The sequence below is a fragment of the Lynx rufus genome, unplaced genomic scaffold (assembly GCF_022079265.1).
Source record: "Lynx rufus isolate CCGP_SWC_20201006 ecotype Redwood Valley unplaced genomic scaffold, mLynRuf1.p SCAF_18, whole genome shotgun sequence".
In the NCBI taxonomy this organism is placed as follows: domain Eukaryota; kingdom Metazoa; phylum Chordata; class Mammalia; order Carnivora; family Felidae; genus Lynx; species Lynx rufus.
Genome location: NW_025814832.1, coordinates 24,523,004 through 24,536,254, shown reverse-complemented (window position 1 = coordinate 24,536,254; position 13,251 = coordinate 24,523,004). Strand labels below are relative to the sequence as shown.

The window sequence follows — 13,251 nt, the reverse complement described above, 5'->3', positions numbered from 1 at the left end:
TTTTCAAGACGGAAGGGAAAATCTAAAAAGGCAACCAGTTGCAAACTTCCTGCCTAATCGCCAAGGATGGGAGAGGCTGCTGGAATCTAGTACTTTTTCTCTCCATCTGGTCTTAAAAAACAGAAATTAGACACTCTGGTTCAACAAGAGCAAGAAAGATTTAAAAAAAAAAAAAGAAAAGAATTGCTGTCTAAAAGCCTGACCCTTTCCACTGCCTGATCTTCAGCAGGTGCACGAGCCCTGCCTACTTGTCCAGCCTGTTCCTCACCATCTTGCTCTAGGAGAATCACCTGTTTGTTCCACATTTCCCTAACACTGTGCCCTTACCCACATCGTTCCCTCTTCCCAACATGCCCGTTCCATTGTCTATCTGGCAAACACTTACTCAGTAAGACAAATCAAATGTCTGCTCCCTTTACGAAGCCTTTCTGACTGACCCCTGGAGACCACTTTCTCCTTTCTGCTCCCCTTTACCTCACAGAGATAACTGTTAAAGTACCTGTAACTCATCAGCCTTTAGATCTGCTTCCCGCTATAAACTACAAACCCCCTGTGGGCAGGAAGCATGTCACTTTCTTCGTCTCAGTATTCTCAGACCTAGCTCAGTGCCTGATCCAAAAGACGTCTTTAACAAAATGTCTACTGAATGAATAAATATCTATACTGAGCTCTTGGCTCTTAAGCAAACCATTCAGATGATCCTAGTCTTGTCCCAGAGTCCCAGGTCCAGGGTAACATAGCCCAGGAGTGCTAAGAGTGGGGCCCCATGAACAAAACCATCTGAGTTGAAGGGTGCTAATGACCGCTTACACAAGTTCAAGTGCATGCACTTGGAAGGAGCAGAGAACAGCAAACGTTCACAGGTGGGAAGACAACCTCAACAAGAAAGTAAGTCCAGTCAACTCCCTCAGTCATGTGGATGGAGGAAAACGATGTAGCAAAAATTTCCAACCAGCGAAGAATCCATAGATCAACATCATTAGGATTTGAGACATGTATTATTTCATTGCAGTAAATTGGTCTTCTAGATTCCATTTGGCTCAAGCTACAACCATATAATAAAAGATGATAGGTATCTAATGTTGGGCTTTATGAAGCATCACACTTAGTAATGCAGACACCTGGGTAGGGCAGGAAGTTCCCCTTACCTGGCACAGTCCTGGGGTGCCTGCCTAGATGGCTCTGGCAGCTCCCCTTCCTGATGTTGGTGGAAACCAGGACTACTGAGAGGACTTGACCCAAGGCTGCCCCAGCCAGGTCAAAGCCGGAATGGGTACTGGTAGGTTTTTCCATTTCTCAGCCCTGTGTCCACAGCCTGGAAGTGGCTTTGCACAGTCACTTGCTCCCCTGTGCCCCCAGTTATGGCTGGCATTGACATAGGAACTAGACTCCAACTACCTAGGAAGGGCAAAATGTGAAGAAGGGAGAAACTTGGCTAAGAGGAGGGAGGCCCAGGAGGGGTGGGGCTGTGGTAACCTTTCCATCTAGCAGAACACTGACTAGTGTGGACTCCGCTGCACCATGAAAGGAGAAACCATGAGCACCATGAAAGGAGAACCCAGGGTTCAGAGCTGGACAGGGAAGATGGCTCTGGTCTGGGATGGCTTGATCCCAAATGTCTCTCTTCCTGCCTTTCCATTCAGCAGTCTTCCTTCCCACCCCACAGCCTCTTCCTGTCCCCAGACTCCAGAGAACCCCACTCCCACCCCACCCCTGCCCCCCTCCCTGCCCCATAAATACAATCAGGCACAATACACAGTATCCATCCTGTGCGACCCACAACTCACTTCAACCTCTCCCACCCAGTTTCTCCTCCTAACTAAATTGCCCCTCCTGTGTCTCCCTATCACCTGGCCTCAGAGTCTGGTCCCTAACTCCGTTTTCCATTTGTCCTTTCCCTGCCCCACCAGCTTCCCTCCAGGGGCTACTTCCTGCACTAGGCTTGCCTCCAGGCACCTGCTAGGAGCCAGCCATTTAACACTGACCACTCCCTTTAAGCCCCCAGTGACTCATTCCCCGCTCCCAGCCTGGGCTGCTGCCGTCCCTATACCTTTAACAAACCTCCACGTGCATGTTAACGGCGGTGACAGCATTTCCTTGTGTCTCTGCTCCCGCCCCCGGAGGCGCCGCCCATTGGCTGCTGGGTTCTCCTGCTCTCGCTCTAATTGGCCTCGCTCCCGCAAAACTCCAACCAATGGCCTCTCGGCGCCTGTCTCCCTCCTCCGACCCTGAGCGCCCATTGGCTCTGAGGACTTAGTACCTGTTAGCCGGGCTTGGCAACTGGAGAATTCTTCCTTCCCCCGGGTAAAGTCCCAGGCTGAGAAATTGGTTCCGAACCCAACGGAACCTGGCGCCGGGCGACGCCGGGTCACGTGGCTGGCGGCCTCATGACGTGCGGGCTGCGAGGCGTCACCGCGACGTTCGGGCAACCTACCGAGCGGCCCCTACCTCCACCACCTGTGCGGTGGCGGTGTCGTCATGGACCTGGGACCGATGCGCAAGAGTTACCGCGGGGACCGAGAGGTGCGGCCGCCGCCGGGCAGGGCCTCCCGCAGGGAGGGGTCCCCGCGTCATCCCCCGAGGGGAGGGGAGTTTGGGGTCACCCGCGTAGGAGAAGGGTGTTCAAAGACAACCAACAGGGGGAGGGGCTCTGGGGAAACAAGGATGAAAAGAGGCAGCAGGTCACAGTGGGTACGCGCGCGAGCTCTGGAGGCGGCCCTGGCTGGGATCCTGCCATTCTCGAGGTGCATCTCCTTGGGCGATAACTTAACCCCTCTGGGCCTCAGAATTTCCTCACCTGGGAATTGAGTACTGCACTCAGGGATGTTGTGGACTTTGATATTTGCAAAGTGCTTAGAGCAGTGATAATCAGCTTCTAAATATTTGATAAGTGACACATGGACGAGGGGTACTGACTCAAGGAGGTGGGGAAGAGAAAGCTCCAGCTCTCACTCACTGCCTGATTCAGCCCCTTCCCTTACCATTTCCAGAAGTTCTTTTGCTTTTTCCTCCTGAGAGGAGGATCCAACAGAACTGTTTAGGAATTGAGGCCAGAGCCACCGTTTCTAAATCTGGTTGTGTGTGCGCATTTCCAGAAGCACTTGTTAAACATTTTGTTAAGCAGTTTTTCCTTAAACCTCAGACCTACTGAGAATTTGGGGGGGCGGAGCCCAGGAATGTGGCTTTTTTTTAATGCTCCCCAGGTGATAGGTTTGACACCCTAATTCATCGATCACTAGCTATGGGACTTGGCAACTTATGCCATGTGTTTGTGCCTCTGTCCTCACCTGTAAAATAGGACTAGCAGAACATGGGTGCTGTTTTTTGTTTTAATGAAAAGTGCCCGGAACAGTACCAGGTACACAGTAAGCGCTGTATGTGTTTATTAAATAAAACTCTCCTTTCTCAGGCATTTGAGGAGACTCAGCTGACCTCCCTGGACCCCGTGAAGCAGTTTGCTGCCTGGTTTGAGGAGGCTGTTGAGTGTCCTGACATAGGGGAAGCCAATGCCATGTGCCTGGCTACATGTACCAGGTAGGCATAGCTGTGGGCCCATCTGTGAGTGGGTACAGATGAAGTAGGAAACTTAGGAAACTCTCAACTTAATGGAATGCAAGTTTATGTTATAGCTATGTTATTAGCATGCTGGGTGGCCTCAGGCATGTTACTTGTCCTCTCTGGGCCTCCGTGCCCTTACCTGTAAACGAAGATCACACTTCACCTAATTCCATTTCAGTAATAAAATGTACTGCCTCGTTTATCTCTGCTCTTAACGCACCTCCCCCCAGCACCTCTGTCTTTCTCATCCCTATTTACCCAGTTCCCATCTGCCCTTTAAGAGCTACATCTCCTGGGGGGCACCTGGGTGGCTCAGTCAGGCTTCCAGCATCAGCTCAGGTCATGATCTCACGGTTTGTGAGTTTGAGTCCCGCATTGGGCTCTCTGCTGTCAGCGTAGACCCCACTTCAGATCCTCTGTCCCCCTCTCTCTCTGCCCTGCGCACGCACTCTCTCCCTCGTTTGCTCGCTCTCAAAAATAAACATTAAAAAACAAAACAGTTACATCTCCTGGAACCTCTCCATAAAGCTCCCTCCCTCTTCTGAAAGCTAGCACAGTGCTTGGTTGTATTATTTATTTAACAATCAGTCATATACCCCATGAGACACCTCTTGTATTAGCCTGTTATTCAACTCTTCCTTTCTCCCCTCTATCAAAGTGTAAGGCCTTAAAGGCAGGGCTCTTGTTCTGTGCCCCTGGATATCCCCCAGAGCTCTGAGCAGAGACCCTGGTATAACCACCCTTTCTGTGATCACTAAGCGTTGGCTGACTGCAGTATTGCTGGAGTCCGCTAGGACTGCTATGATAAAATACCACAGACTGATAGGCCTAACCAACAGAGATTTTATTTTCTCACAGTTCTGAAAGCCAGAAGCGCAAAATCAAGGTGCTGTCAGAATTGGTTCCTAATGAGGCCTCTCTGGCTTGTAGATGGCCGCCTTTTTGCCATGTCCTCACATGGCCTTTCCTTTGTGCATGCAGGGAAAGGAAGGGAGAGAGAGATCTTTCTGGTATCTCTTCCTCTTCTCATAAGGACACCAGACCTATTGAAATTAGAGTCTCCCCTTTATGACCTCATTTAACCTTAATTACCTCCCTCAAAGCCCTATCTCCAAATATAGTCACATTGGGGGTTAAGGATATGGGGGGGACTCAGGGGAACACGGTTCAGTCCATAACAGGCCCCAGGCAGTGATGTCACACTTGCACCTCTAGGACAAATCCCCAAGGGCAAGTGGGAATGGGTAGCCTGTGTGCCCTGACAGTGCAGAATAAGGGGGCACAGGTGGGGGGGTGCTCAGGGGAGCATCTGTGGGGAGGGGTGGTAGCAGGGACTGTGAAATGGGCTCTGATCACATGCTCTGATCTTTGCCCCAGAGACGGAAAACCCTCTGCCCGCATGGTGCTGCTGAAGGGCTTTGGCAAGGATGGCTTCCGTTTCTTCACTAACTTCGAGAGTCGAAAGGGAAAAGAGCTGGTGAGGGTTCACAGTAAATCCTCCCGGGCCTGCAGGGTCCAGCCCTCGCTTCCTCCGTCGCTTTCATATGCCATCCCTGCTCCAACCCACTTGCTGTCTGTGGTTAGGCACCGTCCTGCCTGCGGGCCTTTGCACTTGTCCTTCTCTTTGCCGGGAATGAGGGCTGCCTCTGACCATCCCTGTCATCTGTTTACCTAACTACCTAAGTCCCTCCTGTCCCTTCGGCTCTCAGACCCAGGAAAGTCCTCCTCAGTTCCTGTGCTACATCAGTCACTGTTCACCGTCGTTATAACTTATAGCTTTACTTTCTGCCCTTTTTCCAGTTTATAATTGTGGGTTTATTTATGTGGTCATGTGATTTGTATTTGTCTCCTCTGCTAAACCCCCAGTAAGTTCTGTGGGGACAGAGGCATCATCTGTTGTTTCTGTTATTCCCACCACCACCACCCCCAGCACCTCTCCTGACGTCAAGCCTAGAGCTGATACTCTGTGTGCATTCTACTCATGAATCCAAAGGAGTAGCCCTCCCGGAGTCCATGCCAGCCCCAAATGCATTTCTGAGGACTTGCAAATCTATGGATTAGAGACCTGGCAAGCCTCACTTTGGAGTCCACATGGCTTTGGTTCTCAGCATAGCTCTACCACTTACGGTGTGAACTTGGGCATGTTACTTAACCTCTCTGAGTCTATCTCCACACCTGTAAAAGTAGGCACACCTTTGAGGGTTTCAATGAGATGCTGTAGTGAATGCATCCGCTGGGGGCCTGCGTGCTACAGACTTCCTGCCTTCTTTCTGCCTGGTGGAGGTGTCCTCCCTGCTGTTCTGCTGGCTGACTGTGAACTCTCTTTCATTTTCAGGACTCCAATCCCTTTGCTTCTCTTGTCTTCTATTGGGAGCCTCTCAACCGTCAGGTGAGTGAGCATTCCCAGGACAGCCTGGGGCTCATGATGGATGAGCCCCGTGGAGGTCCCCAGGCCAGGCAAACATCCCACCTCTCACATACCTCTCAGGGAGCTGGTCTAGTTGGGGTCAGCAGTGATGGGCCGGTGGGTAAGGAGAAGAGAGAGGAAGGAGGCCTGTGTTGGTAGGGAGGGCGGGTGGTATTGAATGCTGTCTAGCCAGGGCCATGCCTGAGCAGGTGCGTGTGGAGGGCTCCGTGAAGAAGCTGCCTGAGGAGGAGGCTGAGTGCTACTTCCACTCCCGCCCCAAGAGCAGCCAGATCGGGGCCGTGGTCAGTCACCAGAGTTCTGTGATCCCCGATCGGGAGGTGAGTTGGGCCCCTCCTTAGTTCTCCGGGTGGCAGGGGCCTTTGCTCCTCCCCAGCAGCTGTCTCCGGGGGATGCCAGGGCCCTCCCTCTTTAGCAGAATGAAAAGATGGTCTTCCTGGGGAAGTAACGATGGGTAGTGGGCAAACTGGCTTCCTTCGTCTGACCCTCCAGTTGGACTGTGCTCCCAGAGGCCAGCCTGCCTTGATTACCTGTGTCCCCAGTGCCTGGCACACAGCACGTGCTTAGTAAATCATTAGTAAGTGGTCTGAGCCTTCCTCCGTTTCCTTCCCCTGGACAGTATCTGAGAAAGAAAAACGAGGAACTGGAACAGCTCTACCAAGAGCAAGAGGTGCCAAAGCCAAAATACTGGTGAGTGATACCTGCTGCTCCTTCAGCAAGGGGCACCAGAACCCTCATGTTTACTCACAACCACCTTATCTGTGGAATTACAGATCTATTTCCCCCTGGTAATCCTCCTCAGATGCATCCCAGCAACTTCCTTCAAGGGGCCCTGGGATGGGGACTCGGGACGGGGGGCCCTGGGATGGGGACCTGCTGGAAAAACGCACAGAGCACGAACCCGCTGCTTCTCCTTGAAGGGGTGGCTACATCCTGTACCCACAAGTGATGGAGTTCTGGCAAGGCCAAACCAACCGCCTGCATGACCGGATCATCTTTCGGCGGGGCCTGCCAACAGGAGACTGCCCTTTGGGGCCCATGACCCACCTTGGGGAGGAAGACTGGCTCTACGAGAGACTTGCACCCTGACTTCCAATCTGTTCGTGCCGACCAGAGCTGAGGCCGAGTGCTAAGAGAGGGTGTGGGGTCTGGAGCCAGACCCTTCTAAACTCAACCCATTTCCCTCCCTACCCCTTATATTTAAGGCTCTCCAGAGTTCAAGCTCCAAATTCTGTATTTTCAGTTGGCTTTCAAGTAGGTGGTCTAGTAGAGTGGATAGACATTTACAAATGGGAAAAAAAAAGAAATCCCACAATTATGTTCTTGACCTTGAATGTGATTTATTGGGAGAGCTCCCTCAAGAGGTAATAGCTGGTGTGATTCCCTTTTTCTGGTGACCCTGAGAGGGCCCCCAGCTGCCCTGTTACCAGTGTGACTGAGCCATACTGCCCAAAGCTGATTGGTTCCAGCGTAAGCACCTGAGCCAGTCTAGCCAATCGTTTTTTTCTTGTCAACAATTTGAAATTTGAAATGAAGAGATCCAGAGTCTGAGAGGCATTGTAGCCAAGTCGTTAATGGCAGCCAAGAAGATACAGCCTCCAGCTGCTGCTCTTGAAATTCCCTGAGTGACCTTGGATCCCTTCTCCCACCTCTGGGTTGTGCAATTCCTCCTCCTGCCTCAAAACACCCACTATCCTGTGGGGGGTGGGGGTGGGGGGAGGAGGAAAGGAAGAGGCAGGGAAGAGGAAGGGAAGGAAGGGAAGAAGGAAGTTAGGAAGGAAGTTGTTTGGCGCTTAAACTAGCTAGAATCAATGTCTGTTGCTTGCAACTAAAGGAGACTTAACTTATTTACTTGTGTACCCTACTGATAACTGCCCCCCATTATCTGAAGCACCACGATGTGGAAAAGAGATTAAATTTATTCTCTGGAGCTCCAAAGGCACCATAAGTGGAAGTTGCACGGAAGTAGATTTCATCTCAATGTGAGGAGAGACTTCAAATAGCCAGGACTGCCTAAGATGGAGTGGACTACCTGTTAGGTAGCAAGTGTCTCTAGAAGTATTCAATCCCAGGTAGTCAGGAGTTTTATAGAAGGGATTCATGTGCTGGTACCTATCAGCCTGGCAGATTTCAAGCAAGCTTTACTTTCCATGCTTGTTTATGAGAATTATATCTGCGTGTATATATACATACATATATATATTTCATTTTCCAGATATAAAATTGTTATAGGGATTATACCTTTCTGACTACTCCTACATCCCCTTCACCTATCTCCCCCCCCCCCCCACCTCTACTGATGATGACTCCTAGACACTGGTTTTCTTCCATGCTGGAATTACTCAGGGAGCTTTAATCAGATGTGATTTAACTGGCCCGAGTGTGGTCCGAGCTTTGGGAAATTGAAAAGCTCCCCAGGGAATTCAGTGTTGCCAAAAGTCGAGAGCCTCTGGTTTAGATCCTTGCCACTCGCAGTGTGGTCCACAGACCAGCAGCAGCAATACCACTTGGGAGCCCCAGACTCGTGGATCCCATTCTACATTAAAAAAAAAAAATTTTTTTTTGACCTTTATTTTTGAGAAAGAGAGAGAGAGGTTGGGGGAGGGGCAGAGAGAGAGGGAGACACAGAATCGGAAGCAGGCTCCAGGCTCTGAGCTGTCAGCACAGAGTCCAACTCGGGGCCTGAACCCACGAACCACGAGATTGTGGTCTGAGCCGAAGTCAGATGCTTAACCAACTGAGCCATCCAGGCGCCACCCCCCCCCACTTTCTACATTTAACAAGACCGCCCCCCCCCCAGGTGACCCTGACCTCCAAACCAACGACCTCCCATCCTCACCATTGGATTCTTCATCAAGGCTGGGCTGAGGCCTGTGCTGAACTGTATTTACTTTTCCTGAGCTCAAGTATGGTGACCAATGACAACCTGAATGAATGGCTGTGGAGGGGAGCCAGGCTGGGTAAATGTTTGCTGTGACTAAGCCAGGACCAGAGATCTATTATCTGTGCACGTTGGCATTGAACTTGCCAACTCTGTGAACTGCTTCATTCCACTGTGTGGGTGTGTGCCGCGCGTCAGGGTCACGAACCGGCTTCTCCAAGGGTGGCCCTCTCGGTGCTGGTCCCCCTCTGAAGCCTGAGTGCAGGCAGGCACAATGCTAACCCTGTGGCCACTGTAGGAGAGGGCGCTGGGGTGCATTTCTCTACTTTGCCTTGTTATTGGAAGCTGTGTATCCCCCCACCCCCACCCCCACCCCCTAGGTGTGGGCCTGGTTTCAGCTGTTCCTTTCCTGTTCTTTGACCATCACTGTGCTAAGTCCGTAATAAAAGTTCATCAGCAGTGTGTGAGACGAATATGCAGCCTGGCCTGGCCTCATCCTCACCACCCCAGGGAAGAGGGGAGTTGGGGAATTTAAGCCACACCTCCTCTCCCCTAGAGGTTGGGCAGCCAGCAGGGGGAGCCCGCCGCCCAGGGTTGGCCCCTTCTGGGCAGTGCAGGCCAGTTCTGGCCAGCCCCTCCTGCCTCCCCCTTCCCCGCCTTGGGTCGTGTCCCAGTGAAACTGTGGTCGATAACCCGTAGCCTCTTGCAGCTCCTGCACATATTTGCACTCTCGGTTCCTCCTCCTCCTCCGGCCTCGTGAAAGCTTGCAGCTGCCTCCCTCCGACTCCCTGGCCAGCCAGATTTCCCTTCGGCTTTTAGTATGCACCCACCACCTGCCCCCAACTTAGGGAAATATGTGGGGCTTCCCTGGAAGATTCCTGTGGACATCACTTTGGGGCTGGAGCAGGGTCTCCCGCACAAGGCAGAAGGGCCGTAGACCCTCTCTCCTAAGAGGGGTAATGGTGGCAATGCGGTGCCAGCTTTGGGTAGAAGCAGGGCTTGGTGCCCCAGGGCCCAGCATCATCCCCAAGCCCCACCTCCCTCAAGGAACCTCAAGATGGGCTCAAGTGGCAGGTTCCTATAGTCCGGTGTCTCAGAAGACACTCAGCCTTGAAAGCGGTTAGCTTTCCCCCATTGGTGCCAGAATCGGGATTCCAAGCCCCAGACATTGCCCTCTCCTCTCCCAAGCGGGTGAGAATCAAGAGTGGAAGGGGCTGTGTGCAGCAGTCACGTGCACAGCCAGCCCCGGCTTCAGTCTCAGCTCTGCCATTGCAAGCAAATGGCTTCACTTCTCTCCACCTCAGCTAACTCAGCTGGAAAATGGGGAGGACAGCACCTGCCTCAAGTGATGAGGGGATTGAATGAGGAACCTCGTGGAGTACTTGCCACAGGGCCTGGCCCATTGTAAGCTCCCTGTAAACCTTGGCTATTCACAGTGGACAGGGCTGGAGTATGGGGGAAGTCAGCTCCTCCGTGGGACATTTTATGGATTAAGTAATTGGATGGACCCTAGAAAGTTCCATGTGGTGAGGATAGGGGAAGAGGCCTTGGGGAAGGCAGCACCTGAGTCAGCCTTCCTTCCCTTCCTCCGGCTCCTGGTGTCCCTCACTCATCCTCAGAACTCCCCCTGGCCTGGGTGAGGCCACCCAACAAAGGCCCCCTTGTATAGGTCTGTTTGTTTGGGTAATAAATTTCCCTGAGCCACACTCCCTGGGGTGGAGTGGCCCAACAGCCTGCAAGCAACTGACCTGGAAGCTGCAGGACCACATTGTTTGGTTGCCACCTTGGTTTCTCCCTGTTCCCACCAAGAGCTCCAGAAATTTGTCCAATTTTTCCTAGTTCCCAGCTCCTGGGGCTTGAGAAAGATCTGGACCTAATAGCACAGGGAGCACACTCCTCTTCCTTAAACAGAAACCGTGGGCTATGGTGGAGTTCTTTAATAAAGGGAAACCAATGTTAACTGAGCACCTACTATAGGACTATTTATGGGACACTTAATATTGGCCATTCCCATGAAATAGGTACTGTAACAACCCTTTTTACAGAAGAGGAAACTGAGGTAGAGGTTCAGAGAACTTTTTTTTTTTTTAATTTTCCCCAAATCACCATTTTTACTAAGCTGTGGAGTGAGAATTTGAATCCTGATCCCAAACCAAACCCCTGCGATTTGGGGGTCAGTCTCCAAAGGACTCCTCCACTCTCTTAGAGCCCCTGATGGTCTCTCTGTTGACCAGAAGGAACTGACCACTGAGTTGAAACTAGCCCCTCCCTTTGCTATATTTTCACATTGGGGACTCTTCCTTTGAAAGAAAGAGGAAAGAAAGAAAGAGAGAAAGAGAGAGAGAGAGGGAGGGAGGAAGGAAGGGAGGAAGAAAAGATTTTATTTTTAAGTAATCTCTACACCCAACCTGGGGCTCAAACTTACAACCTGGAGATCAAGAGTCACATGTTCTACCAACCAGCTAGGTGACCCCTGGGGATCCTTTCTGATGCTTTATAGGAACACTTTGAGCACAAAGTTCTACTTTACTTACACGAAGGGAGTAAAGGCATTAGAAATGGGCCTCAGTAAATGTAAGACAAAAGCATAAATAGGTTCTCTGCTTTTGCATCATCGTTTATTACAAAGAGAAACCTACAATTATTTTTTTAAGCAAAATTCAAGGCTCCAGGACTCATCTCTGGGGCCTGTCCCTCTTAAATACTAGTAGGAGAAGGGGAGAAGAGAGTTAACTGCTCTTAGCTCCTACCAACACTCCCTACCCCCTCCCCCGAGTGCAGCGCCCTTTGAGGATGTGTGCGGAGAGCCATGGGGTCCCTCGCCTGGCCTTCTGCAGCACCACCCAGCGTCCTTCTCTCCCCACACAGCTGGGCACCAAGTTCCAGGAAGCTTCCCTCTTGTGATGGGAAGTGAGCTCAAGTTCAGGGTCTCCACCTCCTCCAGCTCCAGGAAACCACCCCATCATGTGGCTTCTGGAAAATTCACTCTCAGAATTGGTCCAGCGAACAGTTACAGGTAGAGAAGGTAGAGGGAGCAACTGAAACTCACCCTTAACCCTGTGCCCCTGGAGGAAGTGAAGTCTGTCCGCTCCCTCTCTCCATTTCTTGCCATGCCCACCTCCCTGCTGGCACCGCCACAGCGAGGAGGGCCGTCCTTCCTGGGTGGGGCTCTCATCCTCGGATTGGAGTGCTTCTGTATGTGCTGGGGGACGTGGGAGTACCCTGGGATCTCCCAGGCCTTCCAGAAAGCTGGGGTATATAAATACAAACCTAAAACCAGACATTTCCTGCCAGCAGGCATCAACTGCCCCCACGGCTTCAGCTGTGGCCAAGGAGGCCAGCGTGGCAAGCTCCTGTCTCAGATCCGGCTGACGGCAGGAGTGGGGAGGTGCTAGCATCCTCCTTGGCCCCCTTCACTGTCCTTTGTCTTCCCTGTCATCAAAGAGGTTGGGGTTCTCTGCCAACGTGGCTCGGACTTTCTTCTTCTCCTTGAAGCGGCCCGAATTGGAGACTTTGACATGCTTGCCCTTTGTGTTCTTGTCCACAATCTTCTCCAGGCGGGTGTTAAAGTTGCCGTCGGGGCCTCCGCCCTCGGGCCCAGGGGGCTCTGCGCTGCCCTCTGTTTGGGCATAGGTGTCGGGGATCTCATAGAGCACCTTGGGTGTGGATTTCTTTTTCCGCAAGAAGGTCAGCTTCCACCAGCCCACTTCGGTCATGGCGTTCCCCGAGCCAAGGGTGGGGCTTTCTGCAAGAGCAGGGTGGGACAGTGAGAGGAGGCAGTGGGGGAGCAGGGGGGTACCTCGGAGCAACCCTCTCTAAACTCCTAATCGTGGGCTATTTCAATAGTCCAGGCCTGAAAGAATTGAAGGTGAAGCTGAATGAACCCAGGAAGAGAGGGGAGAGAGGGGCCTGGGGAAGGGGCAGCCAAGTGGACATCAACAGGCCAAGGGGCCGCGGGACAGCCACATACTTTTGCCATGCAGGGTTGTAGGGAGCTTTGAGATTCCAGGCCCCTCAGGGCTGCAGGGAGGTGAACGGCTTGCCTGGGTCACCCAGCACCCAGGCCACTGACACCCTTCCCAATTTCTTCCCACTAGGCCACCAGGCCCTGCCGCCAGGAGCCGGCAGGTGGTTGGCTGGTATCAGATGCGTAGAAACACCCTGTGCATTTTGTTTAGTATTCATTGTAAAATAAATAGGATTTACAATTTTGAGAGTAATTTGGACTTCCCAGTGGGGACCAGCAGGAGTGAAGGAGCCATTGCATTTTTCCTGAGCGGGAGGAAGCTCAGGCCGGGAGTGGGAAGTCCCGGGGACTGTACTAGCCTGTGACCTCTAGCAAGTTACTTCTCTGGCCCTCAGAGTCCTCAGCTGTCCCTTCCAGCCC

General features: G+C 52.1%; 2 protein-coding genes across 2 annotated transcripts; one reads left to right on the top strand and one right to left on the bottom strand.

Annotated features, from left to right (window-relative positions):
• Window positions 1–2,387: 2,387 nt before the first annotated feature.
• On the top strand, window positions 2,388–8,269 carry PNPO (pyridoxamine 5'-phosphate oxidase). Its single transcript, XM_047081132.1, is given in 8 exon segments — window positions 2,388–2,443; window positions 2,445–2,523; window positions 3,410–3,534; window positions 4,936–5,035; window positions 5,894–5,947; window positions 6,175–6,303; window positions 6,603–6,673; window positions 6,904–8,269. Coding segments are annotated over 8 exon segments (783 nt in total). The 3' UTR covers window positions 7,073–8,269.
• Window positions 8,270–12,277: 4,008 nt separating this feature from the next.
• On the bottom strand, window positions 12,278–12,617 carry PRR15L (proline rich 15 like). The gene has a single exon (XM_047081133.1). The coding sequence runs from the start codon at window positions 12,578–12,580 to the stop codon at window positions 12,278–12,280; it is 303 nt and encodes a 100-aa protein (XP_046937089.1). The 5' UTR covers window positions 12,581–12,617.
• Window positions 12,618–13,251: the final 634 nt, after the last annotated feature.

What these genes read in the sequence shown, in the direction of transcription:
- PRR15L (XM_047081133.1), bottom strand. Translation starts at nt 12,580, where the DNA reads ATGACCGAAGTGGGCTGGTGGAAGCTGACCTTCTTGCGGAAAAAGAAA.